Source organism: Dendrobium catenatum, unplaced genomic scaffold (genome assembly GCF_001605985.2).
Source record: "Dendrobium catenatum unplaced genomic scaffold, ASM160598v2 original_scaffold_71536, whole genome shotgun sequence".
Classification (NCBI taxonomy): Eukaryota; Viridiplantae; Streptophyta; class Magnoliopsida; order Asparagales; family Orchidaceae; genus Dendrobium; species Dendrobium catenatum.
Window position 1 is genome coordinate 1461239 of NW_021389983.1, and position 20806 is coordinate 1482044.

Sequence of the window (20806 nt, forward strand, 5' to 3'; positions counted from 1 at the left end):
TACGTGTATTAAGTAGTCTATACGCAATAGCATGTATAACTAATATATTATATATATTAATATATATATATATATAATATATATATATATATATATATATATATATATATATATATAGATATAACATATATTTACAGTTACAGTTCAACAGTCGCCGTGGCACATACCTCAGAAATAATTTCTCCCTGCAAGTGCGGCGGCCCAACCCCGCCTAAATGGCCAAATTATTTGGGTCAGGTGACCTGAACGCAGAGATTTAGGTTCGATATTAATAAAATATTATTTAAAATAGCCCGCAAAGTAAGCGCAGGTAAAGCGCGAACTAAAGCGGCATGGTAAAACGCCGCCAAACTAAAAGCGCTAGGAGGTGTCAAAAAGCGCCAAGAATAACGCGGCAAATTTTTATTAGTGTCCGAACTTATCTTTTGCCTGTGTCACCTGACCCAATAATTGCCCGCTGATAGGGGATTTTTTCTTCCTCTTCCTCGCTCGTTCTTCCCACTTCATCGATCGCGAAGAGAAAAGTGAGCAATACCTGAACCCTAACAACAATTCTCCACCAATGGGGACGCCGGAGTCATCGCGCGAGCCATGCCAGACCGCAACTTGAGCGACATGCGGCGGCCTTTGGCATGGGCGCCGTCGGCGGCTCGGCCTCCACTTCCTCAAGGGCATCTACATTCCCCAACGGCGAACGACTCGCCGGCGGCGCGCAAGCCGTCCGTATGAAGCGCCCTCGGGTCGGCGGCAGTTCGCCGTCTGGGCGGCCTTTTCTCCGCCTTCGACTGCACCAATGGTGTACGTCGTCAGAAGGAGGCACCGTTGGAATTCCATCATCGTGCGCCGCACCGGTGGTTTCCTCCAGATGCGCAAGGGACCCGGTCCGCGGCCCGATCCGCCCTCCTTTGGTGGGGTCATCCTTGCTCTTGGTCGACAGGTGCCGGTATAATGCTCAACCGGTTCCTTAGTGTTCGCCGATTCTTCCGGTTCTGGAAATCCCGCGTTGGGTTTGTCCCCGAATTTAGCTGTCGCGATGGGTGCGTGCAGGCGCTGAGAGACCGCAGGTTGTCATTCGTCGAGTTGGTTTTGGGCTTCTTTGGGTTAGGAAAGCAAGGAGAACGTAAGAATGGAGGAGCCGTGTCGGAGGTTTTGGACAGTTTTGATTCAGGCAGCACTCCTATTCCGACTTTTGAGTATAAATGAGGGTTTGAAGTTTGTGCTTTAAGAATTTGGTGAAGGTAAGGGCTTTTTATTTTTATTTATTTGGTGTTTGTAATTCTTTGCATTCCATTCGATGGTTGCATGGTGACATGTATCAGAAGATTAAGTGATGTGTATGATTTGAACTCTTTTATTTTAGGATGATTATAGTGATCGTGAGAAGCTTTTATGAGAGTACTCGACTAGAGGAACTTAAGTTATGCAAATTTTGATTTTTATATCATATATTGTCTAGATTTGAATGTTGAAAAGCTTCGATCCGACCATATGGTCAATTTCATGGTTCAGGGCGTGACGCGCGTGGACTAATGATAACGTATTAGACAAGAATGCTAGTATCGTTAAGATAGGTGATTCATCAGCTATGGGCCTCGAGCTAGTACTGTTTATAAGGTTAATGAATTTTAGTTTCAATGACTTACGAAATAGAAGAGTATGAAAAATGAGATATACCAAGAGTTTTTCCATTGAAATTGCCTGGATAATGGGTAAATTTAAAGAAATCACGATGATGAGGCCGACTGTGCCTCAATGGTTTTTAGAGAAGAGATTTGCTGGTGTTTCGATTTAGTTGAGTTTGAAATGCGTTGATAATCGATTTTAGCAGAGACTCGTGACATACGATCCGGTTAATATTCCCTAGGTATGTCATTATTATTATGATGATATAGATGTAGCGAATGGATTCCTAGTTCATGCGACTTGTGAGAATCTAAATACCTATACAAGATGGCTTGAGGTCTGTGCTTGTCAGAAGATATTCCTAATATCGAACTTGGAACTCATTGGTTTTAATGTTTCTCACTTTTGTAAAATATAGAAATCGGTGCAGAACATATTGTTTGATTTGTGCTTGGTTTAGCCTTTGATTTTACTTTGATATAATGTGTTTTATAAGTTCTATAATACGGTAGTGACGAGGTCAGTCTGGCAGAACTTAATTGATGGTCCGTGTGAGGGCAGTCTGGTGATATTGAAGGAGAAGATATAGATGGCTCGCGCGAGGCTGCACATGACTGGATGGATTTCGAGGAAATATAAGTCTTGGACAGATCAACTTTTAAATTTTTTTCACTCTCTCTCTTATTTGGTTACGTCGTTTTGTGGAAGATGACGTGGTATAACTGTAATACCCACTGACTGAGACGCTTGCAATCGCGTTCTGTGAGGGCAGTGCAGATACGGGAGATATCTAGAAAGTTACTTCCAATTTTAAGTACGTCCAGAGTAGGTGGCCATCGAACTAGGAAATTAGAGATTCCTCCTTTATTCGTCTTCTTTTCTCTTCTCCTTCGTGTCTTTATCCTTGTCTTATTTTGGTAGACTCTCTCCATCTTTGGCCATGTTGATTTGAGCTATCTTTGTCTTGATAGGCTTGCGGCACTAGAGTTAAGATATTGCAGGGGCCTTATTAGTTGAGTAATTTTCTGCTTTAGACAACGCAAGATTAAGCAATAGGGCTATATAGAAACACCTGCCTGTCAGAGATAGGCTGTAGGGAGAGTGTGATCATAGAAACGTTATAGGATGGGAGATGTGTTCGAGAAAACTTTAGGATTACCAAAACTGTCAACATGTTTATGGCGATTCATTTTATGCGACCGATACATTGAACGCTAATTCCATAATAATTTGATTAGTGTAACCATATTCCTTCATCAGACATTAGTTGAAAGTAACTTAATGAGAGAGAGTGTTCAGTGAGACTATGGCTGGTGCATCGAACACCCTCTCTCGGGTCTGTGCTTGGAACATTCCGTCCGCTCCAGCGGTCCCGAACTCTCTGATTCAGACTTATACTCTTTAGAGAGAAAAACGAGTAATAAATGTCTTTTGGTACGTGACTTCTCATAATTACTTCAAGCTCATCAATGTGAGCTCAATTCAACTACTTTTTCGATAACAACCGTCTTACATAAGGTTCTCATAGGTGAGTGATTAGGGATCATGACTAATTTTGAGCTTGTATCCGGTCATTGAAGTGACTGGAATATCAAAGGATATATCGAATTGGTGATATCGCATTAACTCTCTCCCGGAAAGGCTCTAGTAATATTCTGTTTTGAACTATTTTAAAGCTTTGACTGTACCCAAATCTGACGTGTTTCAGTAATTGATCCACGCTCGGATATTCATACTTTCGAAGTTTCTCTCTTAGCTCTCTTTGTGATTTTGTGCCCTATAGAGAATTTATATAGTCGACTCAAACCGATCAAAGAGATATTTGTCACTCTCCGTTTAATGATATATCAATATATATTTCGCTCTGCGTTATATTGAGGTCTGCTATATTGACCTTTTGGCCCTTACCTGCAGTATAACTCCGACATGCATTAAATGTATAGACTCGTAGGTCTCACTCATCGGAATTTCACACAAATAAGAAGATTTATATGAGCATTAAATAACTACTATGTATGAATGCATTTAAACGATATTTAATTTTAAGATTTAATTGAGAGCAAAACTGGTAATGAACTAAATATTATATATTGAGCTCGATTAGAAGAGTGTCGAGTGATGTGAGGTATGAAAGAAATACGGACAGGAAAGCGGGCTTCGTTAAATTTGTGCATATTATTTGGCTTTACCACTTATCTCATTTGTGTCTTCTCTCGCGCTTTATTAAGCAATACGCTCACGCATATGAATGCATTCATGTCTCTGAACTAGTGTGTGTATGTAACTTCGCTGTTCTTATTTCTTTGCCAATTCAAGGTTGGCTGTCCTTTAGTGATGCTACAAGTTTATTCCCTAGAACAAACATTTTTTTAGAAATGTGCAATTGATCAATGTTGTATCAAATTGTCGTCAATCTCCTTTCAGGTCCAACTTTCTATATAATTTTACATGTGTGTTTTTACCTGTTTTTCTGTGGTAGACTGAAAAAATGCTATACCAATATGACTAACTTGGAGCCATTTTAGGCAATTGTTGTTTTTCTCATAACTTGTTCAATTAATTATGCTAGAGAAATTCTCGGAGACAGCGATGGTTTATGTGCCTTACCCTATCATCTTGTTTTGTCAGGGCTTCATGACCATTGTTAGCTGTTTTTGTTCTGACTGAACATTCATTTTTATTCTATCAATGGGTTGAATGATTGATGTTGAGCTAGTTCTTGACCTTTTAGCTGGAGCCTAGTGTTATTCGCCTACCATAAATATCTGCAACTTAAAAAAGTCTATGGTTAATAATTTGATACTCTAGTCTTTATTTCACCTCTTGTCTCCATAAATGTGCATGTGACGTTATACAACAATCGTATAAGGATACATAAATGAAAGTGTGAATACTTAAAGTGAGTATAAGTTTTAGTGCTTATGATACTGTGGAATATATAATACCTTATAGGTTTGGAGCAATTTTTGCAATTTTACAATGTACATACTATTAGAGATGTTATTGTATTTATATCTTTTTAGTCTAACTATATTTAACTCGCATCATATTTTTCCTAAAGGTCTTGTTCATATAGTGCCACCCTCTGGAATCTCGTCGGGGTGCTATGAGTGGAGATGATGCTGTCGAGAGGAGAGTGTGTTGTTTACATCTTTGACCTCCTCGATATAGACAATTCTTCATCATGATCCAACGCAAGTTTTAGGCTTCTACTTTCTCGTTCTTTATAGATCAACACAAATACTTGGTGCAGGAGAGTGTCATAATAATTTATCCTATAAGAGAAATAAGCCAACCTATAATTAGAGTTTTATAAATTTTGATGTTTGGTTGGAATTAAGGGTGTTAATATTTGACAATACAGAAAATTTGACTCGAAATTGACCCGAACATTTTTGGTTATGATGGGTTCCCAAAATTGACCGTTTAGAAAAAAAATCGTGTTCAGGTTGACCTGAAACCCAAACTCAACATGGGTTTATGCATTTGGAGAAACGCGTGAGTCACGTCTGCCATCTCGTCCATGTCAAGTGGTTGTTGTCCTGTCTCGTCACGTGAAGCATGCATGGATGAGCCGCTGACAATGTTGTCGCAGCTGTCGCGCCGACCTGACCGGCCCGAGAACCCAGAGCCATCGTCTCCTGCATACATGCTAGCATATGATCGCCTACATACCGACTTGACCGCAGTCATGAACTCACCGTCGCAGCCGACTCATCGAGCCAATGACACCTAACCCCGCCTGCAACCTCACGGTCCTAGTTAGCCTTGACCGTCACAAACTAGCATGCACCCATTTTTGAATCAAAACATGAATGCGAGTTGAGTCGGGTCAAACAAGCAACCCGCGCGGGTTCGGTCGGGTTGAAATATCTGACCCGTATGCAAAAATGGGTCAAAAGGGTTTAGTCAACTAGTGCCTGGTCAATTCCGGGTTGGACCCAATCCTGACCCATGACCCGATTTTAACAGTCCAATTTGGAATACAAAATGATGCTAAGTATATAAATATAATGCAATGTGAAGTAGTTCTTTTTTACTGTAAATCAAATTCTTCCGGTTTTTAATGAAAATAATTTCCACCACAAACTTGTTTAACCACCACCCGCTGTCGACCACCGCCAGTCAAACAAAATTGTATTCTATCTTCTTTATTTAAAATTAGGTGGTAATTGCACCAAATCGCTAGTTAAAAATATAATTGTATAGTTGTTAGTATGATACTTTTTATTTTATGTTTCACTAAGAAAATACATAAACTATTTGAATATGTCACATTTCCTATACTCTATCTTTTTATAGACCGTTCTCATCTCTAAATGTTATTCCGATGGTGAGATAAGATCGTGTAATTTTGTATTTAGATCTTCTCTAGTCGAATTGCAGTCACGTGTATGGAGTGGCTTTTTGCTCCAATGGATCGCCAAAAAATACGTCAATGGCATGCGGATGAACAGTCCGACGTCAATATTGGCGTCAGACTGTTCACCTACGCCAAAAAAATCGCTCTATTTTTCGCTTCGCGGGAAAGGAGCGAAACAAGAGAGCGCGGGAAAGAAGAGAAATGGAGTTCCATTGGAGATGAATTGCGGCATTTTGAAATTTTCCGCCATTATAGAGTGAAAAATGGAGTTTTCGGTTGGAGATACCCTTAGTAAAAAAAATTATGTCAAATATAAATGAAGATGTAATAAAAAATCTATAAATTATTTGCATAAAGTTATTCTATCAAACATTAATATTTTACTAGTAAGTAAAAAAAAAAATTATGTCAAATATAAATGAAGATGTAATAAAAAAAATCAATAAATTATTTGCATAAAGTTATTATATCAAACATTAATATTTTACTAGTAATACTCTCACAACATCCTCACAAATAATATGCATCCGCTTATTGTTTATCAAAATCATCTTCAATAGAGGAGACTGAGGAGAACAACAAAAAATTGGATTTTTAATAATTTAATGAACATAAGATTGATTTTTATCTGATTTGAATTATCACAGTAGGAAAAAAAAAACTAGTAAATGAAAAAAATGGCCTCACCCACAATCCTTATCGCATATTTGCCTTCTATTTCTAATATGTCATCAAAAAATTATCTTGATCGGACACGAATCTCAAGGCAAAATCAAGTTGGAAACTTCAAAATTTAAAATTGGGACCATCTGAACTCCGATTGCAAAAAACTTATAGACGAATTGAACATCTCGAGAATACGAACCTGACGACACCAAATCCAACTCAATCTGAGCACAAATGGGTCCAAATCAAGGGATAGAAGCAATGTTGGAAGGTTCGACCCACAATTTGGATTACCAAATGGTTTCCAAACGTGACATGATTATAGTCGAATCAAGTGACTTGACGAGACAAATCGAATGAGCTTAAGATCACTAAATTTCGACATCACTAAGACATTCAAATGTCCATAAAATATTACATGATTAAGGGATTCAACGCCGGTCGTCCATCCAACCACTCCCCATTTACCATTGATCTCTCACCTATTTACGGGTCATGCCACTCCAAAATTTTATAAATAAACACATCCTTTCTCTTGAAAAGGGGGCTCTAAACAAGAGAGCAAGCGAGAGAGATCGGAGATCGCTCTTGCATCCTCGCTCCTCCTCGACTACAGTCGGACTTCTGCCGGACCACCACATGACTTTCGTCGGACCACCACCTGACGTCCGAACTTCTGTCGGACCACCGCCTGAGGCCCGGACTTCCGTCGGACCACCACCTGAGGCACGGACTTCCGCCAGACCACCACCTGAGGCCCGGACTTCCGCCGGACCACCACCTGACACCCGAACTTCTATTGGACCACCACCTGATGCCCGAACTTCTATCGGACCATCACCTGATGCCCGGACTTCTACCGGAGTATTGCCCTACTACTACGGTCTTTTTGACCCCGGTATTCTGCCAACTACGGTCTTTCATACCCATGTCTCCTGCCGGCTATGGTCTTTTCGACTTTCTTCGCCTGCTACGGTCCTTCCAACCTCCATCGTCAGACAACGATCTTTTTGACCCCAGTCTCCTGCCAACTACAGTCTTTCGGACCCCTGTCTCGTGCCGACTATGGCCCTTCCAACCAAACAAACATGTATATATTGATTATTATAATTACCACCATGTGATGCGCTCTATATGATGTACATTTGTGACATTATGCCAAAGCCTTCTCCCTATGAAGGGCATCATTTGTAATCGACTACAAATACTAGTGAATTCATTCAAACTGGGCCACTCACCGTGATTTTCCCCCCTTTTCAGGTGTTTCCGCGTAAAAACTTTGGTGTATCTTATGAACGCTACACTTTCTCTCTTATCTGCTTGTGTGCTGGATCTTCGTATAATGTTAAGACGTTAAACTATATATTTATCTACCACCGCGATTATTCCAGGACGCAACAATTTTCACTCCAAATCTTCCTCAAACTATGTAGCGACGACAAAATAGTGAATGCTAAGGGCCGCGGCTTTGTTTGGGACAGTTTTGTTATTACTTTTTAAAATAATTTTTTGTACAAAAATTTTATGCGAAAAAGTTATCTTGAAAAACAATAAAAAAGCTCTTCTAAACAAAGACTAAAGAGAAACATAACTTATTTGAGAGGTTACAGAGTCAGGTTCAAGAGTCGAGTAAGTAGTAAAAGTTGATCTACCGGAGGTCAGACCTCTTGGTTGGTAGTCAAAATTCTAATTTACAATAATCTTGATATTTTTAAAAAGTTTATTTGATGATAATTAGCTTTCACAAGATTTAACATAGTGCAGAAGTTATAAAAAAGTTACAATATGATTTTCTTAAGAGAGAGAAAAAATAATATCTATACAAATACGAAAATTTTGAAAAATATATTTGACTATCAACCAAGAGGTATTGGGTTGGTAGCCAAAGCTCCCAACCGTTGCGTTCGACCGTGTATAAGAAAAACGGTGAAGATTTGAATTATGATGAAGATATCATTTATTCTATAAATATATTTATTTTCCTCTCTTAATTACTTTTCAGGAACTCATATTCAACTTTTATTTCATTGGTACCCCTAATAAGGGAGAGCAAATATGAAAGAATGATAAGGGTAATCAGGTATTTTTTTTCAAAGAATTTCCTTCAGAACAGCGATACAGTGATTGGATAGAGACGAAACAACAGCCAAAGTTTGGATTAATAAATGAAGACAGTAAGAACAGTTGTCTGTAGCTTCAACCAAAAGACAGAATAAGAGCTCATTTGGTTATGATGGGATGCCTAACCGAACATTTCCTCCTTCATTAAATTCTCTGATCTCTCTCTCTCTCAAATAAATTTAACAGTTTCTGCTTTTTCTCTTCGTTCTAAAACTTAAAAAGAAGAAAATACAGTGTATTTTTCCTCTGAGTCTTTCCCTCCAGAATGCAGACAGGCGCAGGCATGTAAAAAGAATGCTCTTGCTTCAAGATTTTGTTTTATTTAGTATCAAAATATAATTGATGCAGAAAAGATTATATGTTTTTGAAATTTTTGTATTTTACAACAATTTTCTGAATCTTTATGAACTATAATATATCTATTTAAAAACTATATTTTTCTTATTAACAATTATTCTTCTCTGTTAACAACTATGGAGATCATGTTTTTTGAAATTATTAGTGCTAATGCAGGCTATCATATAAATTGCCTCTTATATTAGTTCTATGTGGAATATGTTTGTATTGATTAATCAAGTTGTATTGTTGTCTCGAATCTAAATTTAATTTATCATGCTTGGGGGTTTCTTCCCTTACTTGGGTTTGCATGGGTGCAAATGTCCGGCGTTGTGTACCAGAATGCTATGGTGTTGTGTTCCTAAGCGCTCCCGTGCTGCAGAGTTTGTTAGGAGAAATGACAGAGAGCGAAGTACCGCAACGCTGTTGGTTTGAGTGCCGCAGCATCATGATAACAGAGGCTTCAGCGTTGAGGCTGACTGAACAATTTGTTTTCACATTTTTGCTAAAGGGTGGCTCCTTTGGTTTTATTGACTTGACTTTCTCTGGTGTTTAGAGTGTGATAACAATGCAAGAGAAGATAAGGAGAGAGTGAGAAAGAAAAGAGATGTACTTATTTCTCTCAAGTTTTGTAGTGAAATTCTTGATATGGTGTGGCTCCATAATTTATTTCTTGATTTTGAGCTTTTCTACATTAAATCCTAGTATCCTTTACTTTCTGCTACATTTCTATTTTTATTATTTGTTCCGTCAAGATGTTTTACTTCCATCGCCAACAACTTCGAGTGTTTTGAACTATAATATTAGCAATGGAGCTTTACTTGTTTAGTTGTTATATATGTGTGTGTGTGAGCCTAAGAGTAACATTGATGACAAGTTGCTATACCTTTATAAATACATACACAGTGTTCTTATTACATACTGCTAGTCTGCAATGGCTGACATTGTTAAACCTTTACCTATAATAGTGGCTTTTTTTCTGCTTTGCAATACTGTCATTCTCTCTCTCTCTCCCTGTGCAGCGCATGCATGTAGCCTTCAATGCATGGAAGGGCAATGTGCCTTCTGGTCTGCTCCTTGACATGCAACATTAATTATATGCTCCTTAGGGTCTCACACACATAATTTATAGGTGTAAAATAAATGTTTGATTTTATAAGATAAATTCAGTTTGTATATATATGTTTGGATGTCTTCCCCTACTTGTTCTTTTAAGCTTTCTATGTTAGATTTAAAAGAGAATTTAATTTTTAATAGGGCACAATGGAGAAAAATGATTCATGTAGCCTACCCAAAATGATTCATGTTGCTCAATATAACCTTCAAAATTTCATTTTCAAGGTGATTACACATCCTCAATATAACTAGTTTCACCCACTACAAGGATTATGTTAGGGGTGTCAATATTTGACACGACAAGAAAATCCGACTCAAACCCGGCCCGAAAATTTCGGGTTTGACCCTACTCGATTTCAAAACGGCTCGGGTTAGGGTTCTAGAAATTTACCCGTTTGAAAAATGGGTCGGGTTCGGGTTAACCCGACGGGTTGTCGGGTCAAACCGCGAACCTGTTTAAAAACGGCACCCCGCACTGTCCAACCTGCCCGCAAAGCTGCCCCGCCTGCCCAGTGCCCGTGCTCACCAGTGTTGCGAGCACCCTTTCCCGCGCTCGCCTGCGCGCGCACTCGAACACCCGCGCTCGCTCGGGAGCCACGTGCACCTGCGCAGCTGCTCTCGCCCGCGCACCCTGTGGACCTACGCTCGTCGCTGGACCTCCTGCGCACTCGCCGCCTGCGCGTCCGCGTATTTCGCCTTGCCGTGTTGGGTCGGGTCAATCCAACAATCCGACGGGTCGGGTCCGGGTCCATGTTTTCGACCCGTTTGACTACCCGGTCGGGTTAGGGTTGACCCGATTAAACACGGGTCAGTTCCGGGTCCGACCCGAACCCAACCCGTGACCCAAAATGCACCCCTAATTATTGTTACAATATACATTAAAATTAACTAACATAGAGACAACCAAGCTCTCAAGCTAAATTACAATTCATGTGTCATTGAACTAAATCTGGCTATACCGTAGCTCATCTTAACCTGTTAATTTGGAGCTTTGGCTTCCAACTAACAGATCTTAGATTCGTTAACTTACATACGTGCGCATGTATTAAATTTGACTAATAACCTAAATGTCATAAAAAAATAACTAAAATCATCACTTCTTATTTTTTTTTTTATATATATAATTGAATATAATATGAGAGAAAATTAAGGACATTTTTGAAAAATTTGAATTTCATAAGAAATTTTAACGCAGAACACACTAGCAGATGATCCACGATTTCACAGGCTTGTGTCTCCAATATGCAAGCAACTTTAACTATTGCACCACTAACGTTTCAGGGATATCTGTCACACCCTCTTGCTTTTTTGTTTCTTTTTTCTTTTTTTTTTTTGATTAAAGTTTAGTTTGCTAAGATTTTGGCAGAAAGATTCGCTACTCGGATAAAATTTGCAGTTCATATAAATTTAATGATTAATGGATTTAATCATTGTTTAATTTGTTTCAAATGAAATAAAATATAAATTTTAATTGTTTTTTATAAATTATATTTATTTTAAAAATTGATTCAATGATAAAATAAAAAATTTTAATAAAAAATAATAATAAGAAAAAAATTCAGATACAAATTTTCCATTAGAAAATTAACACTTGGGAAATTCAATGTTAATTATATAATATAAACAGCTCAAACAAATTGATTCCCAAACAAAAGAATACATTCTATCTTCACATATTTTAAGCAGAGTTATTAGAATAAATGGCTTTTTAAACTGATTTAAGACAAGATATAGATATTAAGGGCATTTAGTGATGAAGATTTTCAATGATAATCTCACTATTTAATTAATCTCTTCCCTGGATCTAATCTAAACATATAATAATGTGTTGGTTTGGATTAATTTCTTCAAATTTAAATTGTTTTTCAAACAATTTCTGGAATGACGATACGTATGTCCGATAAAGCTAAGATCAATCTAGTTAATTGCCAAGTTAAACTTGTTTACTCAAATTTCATACTCGCTGGTGGCCTACAAACAATCTCTTGTCGTTCCCAGGTGGATCGGTTTGGGCTACGTGTTCGATGCAGTACGGAGGCCGTGTTCGGGCAGAGCTAGGACCTGTAGGCAAGGCTAACTTGGAAGGGTAACCATGGAAGTTGAAAGGGGAAGGGCTAAGAAATATGTTTGTCATATTACTAATGTAATTCAAATATATAAAGGTGAGAAACAATGGAAAGTTATACCAATATGTTTGTCATATTACGTAATGAATTCATATATGAGCAGTAATTATAAATTATTTCTAATCTAACTGTATTTCTATAACTATTTTATAATCAACAAAATAAAATTTAATGCAGTAGTAATTGGATTATTAATAAATTAGAATAATTTGTAACCGATGATATTATATTTTTATATAATTTATGATTTCTATAAATTTTTGAAAATTTCAAATCTCTTTTGATGGGAGTTTTAAAGAAGATAATCTAATAAACTATAAATGTGTATTGTCGAGAGATAAATAACAATCCTCAATTTTTGTTTATATTATAATTTTTTTTTTTGATAAAACTAACACTTAAACATTTAAAGAAAAATAAAAAAGTTTTAGATTATATAATTCGAACCCTAAGTGAATAAAAATTTAAAAAAATATTTTAAAATAAATATATATTTTTAAATATCAAAATATTAATTCACCTATAAATAATTTAAAATTAAAACCAAAAAATAATCTATCCAAAGATTATAATTTTTTAAAATTTAAATTTATGCTCCTCACCACTAACAACATTACACAGACTCGAAAGGATCTCTAGTTGGAAGCTAAGCTCTCCAACCAAATAATTAAAGGTAATTTTTTTAACAGCTTTTAAGAGAGCCCACTTTTGCCATGTATATCTCCTCTAAAAACACTTTTGTAAAGAGTTAAAGTCAAAAAGTAATTGCCTAGAGAAAAGCAGCATTAGCCTTAAAAGCGCAGCTATAAAATTTAGTAAATTGTTACCAAACTGCCATTGACTTGACTTTCTTCTTAGATATGAATTTCAAAAAAGACAGAAAACAAAGAGTTTTTTTTTAATATTTTTTTTTATTTTTTTTAAGCACACAATTACGAGTTTAAAGACAAAAATGAGTGCCAGGCAGTGCAGCATATCCAAACAATCAACGTCAAAAGTCAAAACAAAATTTCCAAAAGCAACATCAAATAAATATAAAGACCGGGCGTACAACAACACAGGAGAGGTGAAAGATAATCATTCAGCATTTGATCTCCTTTAGGTCCATAAGCAAAGTATAAGAATGTTGATCAGTAGCACCTTCCTTAGTAAGCGAAGACCAAACCTCCATCATCATGCATGCTTTCACCCATGAAGAATTGCAAGTTGCTGAGCTTTGAAAGCAGAAATTTAGTGGCAGACTTACATGTTTTCATGAATAAGTTTTGCTTCTCCGCATCCAATTTTGGGGTTTAATTCTGATATAGCATTTCATAAAGGTGACAAACTGCTTCTTATCGAAAGCAGGTTGCTCTCTGAAACGGAAGGTGTCAACTAATATCTGAGTCACCTTAACAGCTTGGTCATTACTACACCCTCACCTTCATCAGCGCCATCAGCTGAAGGGTTGCCAATATCAACAGTATAAGCACACCTTGGACTACCCACTTTACTTGAACTTCCAATAGCATAACATTTTCAATTTTGTAGCTGGAATGAGTCTGCCTAGGAGCTCACACCCAGGAGAGGATATCTTGGTAGACCAACATGGTTCTTTCGATGAATTTCTGATCAAACCCTAAATTTCTGAACAGCCGATGAGAGCAAAAAAAGCGTCAGGGATTATTAAGAGGCCTGAGAGCGAGAGGTGAAAAGAAAACAAAGAGTTATTGATATAAATTTAGTTAAATTTCCCCCCTAAAAAAATATAAATTGAGGTAAGATTATAGATAAATAATAAAAAACAAAGATATTTGATTATAACATAAAAAACAATTATAACAAATATTTGCCTACATTTGAGTATTTCAAATCCCTTATATAATATTTATATATTAGGTTTTGTTCAAGAGGGTATTTTATTTATGTTTTTAAAGTAATTTTTAAGTTTAAAAAAAATTAAGTTTTTGTTTATTAAAAAGTTAATTTAAGAAGCAATAAGAAAGTCATCCTTATTAAAATATTAATTATAGTACACTTCTTTTTACTTTACTCTCATAATACTTATAACACTTAGTGATAAAATATTAATATGGATAAATCTTAACCATTCAATCAAGTTAATCTTAGTTAAAAAAAAATAAGACAAAATATATTCTTAACTTTCAGACTTCTATGTAACAATTCAATGTTGTTAGATAATAATTTTAAGAAATTTAATAAATATTACTCTTAAGAATCAAAAAAAAATTTTTTTTTTTTCAATTACAAAAAATATATCAATCTTAATCTAAGTGAAGAATGAGAGAACCTTTAGCTGTGTTGTTTCTTTAGGGGTGTCAATTTCGGTCACGGGTCAGGGTCAGAGCGAACCCGTAACGTGACCCAGCGCGTTCAACAACGGTATCGACACCCTACCCGAACCCGGTTGGTGTCGATCGCACACGAGAATCAGACGGCGGGTAAACGACCAAAGCGAACGCTCGGCGGAAACAACCCAAACGTAAGAAACGACGCGGAGCGAGCAGACACGCAGGGCGAGCGGAATCGGGCGCACTGGGCACGCTAGCGCCGGGGGCGCGCGGGCAGCATACGGCGAGCGCGATCGGCAGCAGGGAGCGGGCGCGCGGCGGCCAGCGGGCAGAGGCGGGATTCGAAATTTTTTAAATTAAATGGGTTCGCGAGTTGACCCGGCAACTCGTCGGGTCAACCCGAACCCGACCCGTTTTTTAAACGGGTCAAAATCTGGAACCCGAACCCGACCCGTTTTGAAATCGGGTCGGGTTCAACCCGGATTTTCTGGGTCGGGTTTTCGTGTCGTATCAAATATTGACACCCCTAGTTTTCTTCTATCATTTACTCAAGTTTTTCATTCGTTTGCCTAATAGCAATCTTAATATTTCAATATATTTTTAACTTTTCGTGTGCAATAACAAAAACTTTAGACTTTTCTTTTTCTATTTAGGTTTCGTTTGGGTCGATTTTCTTACTATTTTGTAAAGCTATTATAGAAAATGTAAAATTTTGAAGTTGTTGTAGAAAGCATATTCCTAGCATAAATTTGGAAGCATAAAAAAAACAATAATAAAAATAGATCATGGGCATTATTGCGTCCTAGAGTATTCACGGCGGTAGAGAAATATGAAGTTTAACGTCTAAACGTTGTACGAAGATCTAGCACGCACACAGATAAGAGAGGGTGTGGCGTTTATAAGAGACACCAGAGTTTTTATATGAAAATCCCTGAAAAGGGAAAGAACCACAGGGACTTGCCTAGTTTGAATGAATCCACTAGTATTTGTTGTCAATTACAAATAAGGCTCTTCCTCGGGATCAGAAGGCCTTGTTTTAATATCACAAATGTACATCATAAGAGCCCATTACATGGTGGAAGTTACAATAATCAACATAGACATGCTTGTTTGATCGTCAAGATCATAGTCGATAGGATAGATGTCAGGAAGATTGTAGTAGGCAGTAGATTGGGGTCAGAAAGATCATTGTCTAGCGATGGAGGTCGGAATGACCGTAGTAGGAGACGGATGTTAGAATGATCGTAATTGGTAAGAGACTGGGTCAAAAAGACCATTGTCTAGTGATGCAGATCAGAAGGACCATAGTAGGGGAGGGAGGTCCGAATGACCATACTTGGTAGGAGACCAGGGTAAAAAAAAACCATTGTATGGTGATGTAGGTCATAAGGATCATAGTAGACGATGGAAGTCGGAATGACCGTAGTTGGTAGGAGATCAAGGTCATAAAGACTATTGTCTGGTGATGTAGGTTAGAAGGACCATAGTAGACGACGGAGGTCAAAAGGATCGTAGTCGACAGGAGATAGGAGTCCGAAAGATCATAGTAGTATGGCGATACTCCGATAGAACTTTAGGCGTCAGGTGGTGGCCCGACCGATGTTCAGGTCTCAAGCAGTGGTATGACAGAAGTTCAAGCCTCAAGTGGTGATCTGACAGAAGTTTGGGCCTCAGGTGGTGGTCATCCAGAAGTTCGGGACTAAGGTGGTGGTCCAACAGAAGTCCGGGCCTGAGGTGGTGGTATGTCAGAAGTTCAGGCCTCAAGTGGTGGTCCGACAAAAGTTCGAGCCTTAGGTGGTGGTCCAGCAGAAGTTTGGGCCTCAAGTGATTGTCCGGCAGAACTCCGGGCGTCAAATGGGGTACGATTGAACTCTGGATGTCAGGTGGTGATCTGACAAAACTTTCGGTGTCAAGTGGTAGTCCGGTGGAGTTCAGTGCCTCAAGTGGTGGTCTGGTGGAGCTCAGGATCTGAAGTGGTGGTCCGGTGAAACTCAGGGCATCAAGTGGTGGTCCGATGGAGCTCAGGGCCTAAAGTGGTGGTCTGGTGGAGCTCAGGAGGGCCTAAAGTGGTGGTCTGGTGGAGCTCAGGACCTTAAGTGGTGGCCCGACGGAACTCAAGGCCTCAAGTGGTGGTCCGGTGGAGCTCAGGGCCTTAAGTGGTTGTCCAACGGAACTCCAGGCGGTAGTCAAGGAGCGATGAGACAAGAGTGATCTCCGATCTCTCTCTTGCCATATTGCTTGGATCATCCCTTTCAAGAGGGAGGATGGGTCTAATTATAGATTTCATAGAGTGACATGACCAGTAAATAGGTGGGAGATCAAGGACAAATGGGGAGTGGGTTGGATGGACGGTCGATGTTGAATCTCTTGATCATGGATCGTTTGATGGACATTCGAGTGTCTTAGTGATTTCAGAATTCAATGATCTTGGGCTCGTTGGATTTATCTCGTCGAACCGCTCGATTCAATTATAAGCACGTCAAGTTTGGAAACCGTTTGGTAATCCAAATTGTGGCTCGAACCCTCCAACAGTGCTTCAGACCCTTGATTTTGATCCATTTGGGCTCAAATTGAGTCAAATTTGGTGTCATTGAGTTCGTATTTCCAAGACATTCAGTTCAACTATAAGTTTACTGAAATTGGAGTTCATATGATCCCAATTTTAATTTTGAAAGTTTTCAACTTGATTTTACCTCGAGATTCGTGTACAATCAATATAATTTTTTAAGGATGTATCAGGTATGCTAGATCGCCTCCCAAAATCCTTGAAGGAGAGTCTTTGAACCCAACTCATGTGATTAGAAAAGTCACAACCCAACTAGGGGTGTCAATATTTGACACGACCCGAAATCCTGACTCGAACTCGACCAGAAAATTTCAGGTTAGGGTCAACCCGAACCCAACCCGTGTCGGGTTCAGGTTCAACATTTCGACCCTTTTCAAAAATCGGGGCTTTTTCAAACTTTTGGAGATAATAATATGGAAGGACTTGCTTATTAAATACTACACAAGAGAGTACAATTAGTTCAGATTCTATAAGAAACTATTCTTTATAAGGGCACACCACCATCAAACAAGCAACCAACTGAAATTCTTTTGCCATTGCCCAATAACATATGCAAAATAAGATATTTCAAATTGAACCCTTCATTGAATCTAAATTATTTTATTTTTGTTGAAATACTTTTTTTTTTATGAAATTTCTTATTCTAAAGAAAAAAAAATATTTATGCCTACATAGTGCATAACATATTTAATATAGATATTCAAAAACCGCTCTCACAGCTAAGAGCAAGATTTCAATGGGGATCTATGTTGTTGAATAGGCGAGGGATTGGTTTCAACTCGAATCCACTAAGAAATAATGCTAACATGCTAACATTAAGGATAAAAATTCAGGGGCCAAATCTTGCGCGCGCACACGTGGGGGTAAACTTTTAAGTAACTGTTGGTGTTGCCTTGAATTTGACTCGACCTTTCACTACAAGAAAATGGGTCAATATCAACCCTTATTTGTTCATATTCTTGATCGTCGTATGCTTCACATATATATCATGGGTCCAAGGGGGCGCCCCCTGATAGGGTTCTACGTACCTGACATGAAACAAATTTTAGTTGTAAGGATATTTTTTGAATTCAAATTAATAAATAAAATGATGAATTTTTTTTGAGTCAATTGCCTCAAACCTCTTATAATAAAGATTACAAAATAGACTGCGGGAGATAAATTATCTAAAAAATAATATAACAAAGATAATCTTTTTTTTAGCCCCCCACCTAAAAGGGGTTCCGCCCCGGATAAGATGCATCATATCAATAGCGAGGAATACATAAACCCCGAGGAATACATAAACACAACTCTCCTTGGCCTATTGGTTGAGAGCTTAGGCTTCCAACTAAGAGGTTCAGGGTTCGAGTCTATGTGTATGCGTTGTGTGTGTGAGTTTGCCTTAAATGGCCTAAATGTCCCAATTTATTCATATCCATGATCGTCGTACATTTTACAGATATATCAGGGATCCTAGGGGGCCTGGTTGGGAATAAATTTTAGTTATAAGGATATTTTTAGAATTCAAATTAATAAATAAAATGATGAATTCTATTTATAAAGAGGGAGAGGGGGACGGAAGCAATTGCCTAAAAATATTTGTAGAAATTATTTATTTTTTTAGGGATGTATCATATCAGTAGCGGGGAATATATATTTCCACGATGCAAGGTGTTTAATTACTAATCATTTGTTAATTTAATATTAAGCAACATCACATCATTAATTATACAATAAGATATGATGCTTTATAAAATTAGATTAGATATAAGACTTTTCAATTAAATATTAAGATATATGAAGATTATTAAGTAAGATTTTAGCATATCAAATGTCATATGAATATAAATAATATGTTAATATAAATGTGTTTTTAATGTTTTATTTGAAAATAATGCTAAGCTGTCAAAACAAATCTACAGATAGCCTTCGTCGTGTAGAAGAAGGAGAATCTAGCCTAGCTAAGCAAGCGGAAGCTTGACGTAAGGAGAGAACTAAATAGGGAAAGAGAGAGAAAGGGAGGCGCCATCATTCTCTCTCTTGCCTAGTTGTTTTCCTTAACTCACAAAGGAACAAAACCAGGTACATTTCTTCGTCAAAAATGCCTGACTTAAACATGACAAACAGCATAACACCATAAAAAACAGATTTTTAACTTGAGAACATAACAATTTGAGAAATTCAAACTTCAAGCATCAAACTTTCTACATACATTCTTCAACCATGTTCTCGTTCTACACTCCAAAGAGATCAAAAGAGATCGAAGATGAAGAAAATACTAATCTTTAAGATCAACTCGCCATACAAACATACATAAGCTGACACAATTGTTAGTAGCTGAACAGAACTTTAGATATATCTGCAAAAGCTCGAAAAATGGCGGAGTGGATTTCAGGAGAGTTGAGAGAAAGGTAAGAATGAAGAAGTCGCTCGAGCTCTTGAGCTCCAAATATTTGTCTTTCCACTATCATCTCGACCATGGAGCTCCGAAAGTCACTGTAAGGATCACTAGATTTTTTCAGAACTGGGAAACCTTCTCTGCGTTTCTTCTCTGCTTCATTTTCATCAGAAAAAGAAACAGAAACCAAAGGCTGAAAATCATTGATGAAAGCATCTCTTCGTCTTGCCACTTCCGCCGGCCTTCGCCGGCGAGAAGATAAATTGGATTTTTCGTCTTGTTTCTTCGTATTGCTCTTCTCCTTTTTCTTAGAACTCTTCCTCGTTTTGGGCGAGGGGCGGCGGTAGAACTCGGAGGAGTCGGAGGAGAAGCTCCTCGAGGAGAAGAAAGTATCTGTTTCCTCACTGCTGAAGAATCCGAAGCCTTCCTCGCCGAAGGAAGAAGAGATACTAAGTTCATGACGATTTGACCGACACCTTTGCCTCTGTTTCATAATCATCTTCTTCTTCGTTTTCTTCCTCTTATCCTTCAACTCTGCTTCTTTGATCCAATAGTAATACAAATGAGCACTATTTGGAGATTCAACTGAAGGCGAAGCAGGCGGGCAGGTCTTTCCATCTCCTTCTCCGAGTTCTCCCGTCGCATATAAATCGCTCCTTTCGCTCTTCCTGTTCTCCTTCTTCACCTTATCCTTCACTGCTGGCGAGGCGGCGGCGGTGGGACGGCAGCCTCCGCAGAGATTCCGGCTCGGCCGGCGGTCAAGTGAGAAGGAACGGCGGAGGAGAGCAAAGTGGAGCTCATCGGCTTCGCTGGCGCGGCAGCGGGAGATGAAGATTGGTTCGTGGGCAATATCTGCGGCGGCAGAAAAGCTCCTGGTGCTTTCACCGGCAGAAAGGCTCCGGCTACTTCCGACGGCAGCGCCGGAGGAACGGAGAAGCGCCGATGGCCGGAAAATTCGTGCGAGGCGGTCTTTTAGCCGGGGTTTGTTATCCATTGTGAATTTGTGATGCCTCTCTCCCTCTCTGTAAAGGCGTCGCCTTTGTTTGAAAAAGGATGAGTTTTTATAGAAGAGTGAAAGGGTATCTCGGCAACCTAACCAAAAGAGTACATAAGAACGACAGAATTTAATTTCATACTTATTACATACTTATTAGGTAAAAAAGATAGAATAAGACAAGATAAATAAAAACTATAATGCATGAATAAATGGAATGGGAA

The 20806-nt window shown here is 38.3% G+C and overlaps 1 protein-coding gene and 2 pseudogenes across 1 annotated transcript; 1 reads left to right on the top strand and 2 right to left on the bottom strand.

Moving 5' to 3' along the window:
- The first annotated feature begins 475 nt into the window (after positions 1-475).
- Positions 476-1203, top strand: LOC114578546 (annotated as a pseudogene).
- A 12229-nt stretch (positions 1204-13432) lies between these two features.
- Positions 13433-19415, bottom strand: LOC114578547 (annotated as a pseudogene).
- Positions 19416-19520: 105 nt separating this feature from the next.
- On the bottom strand, positions 19521-20582 carry LOC110108977 (transcription repressor OFP8-like). The gene has a single exon (XM_020839851.2). The coding sequence runs from the start codon at positions 20580-20582 to the stop codon at positions 19521-19523; it is 1062 nt and encodes a 353-aa protein (XP_020695510.1).
- Between the last annotated feature and the right edge of the window lie 224 nt (positions 20583-20806).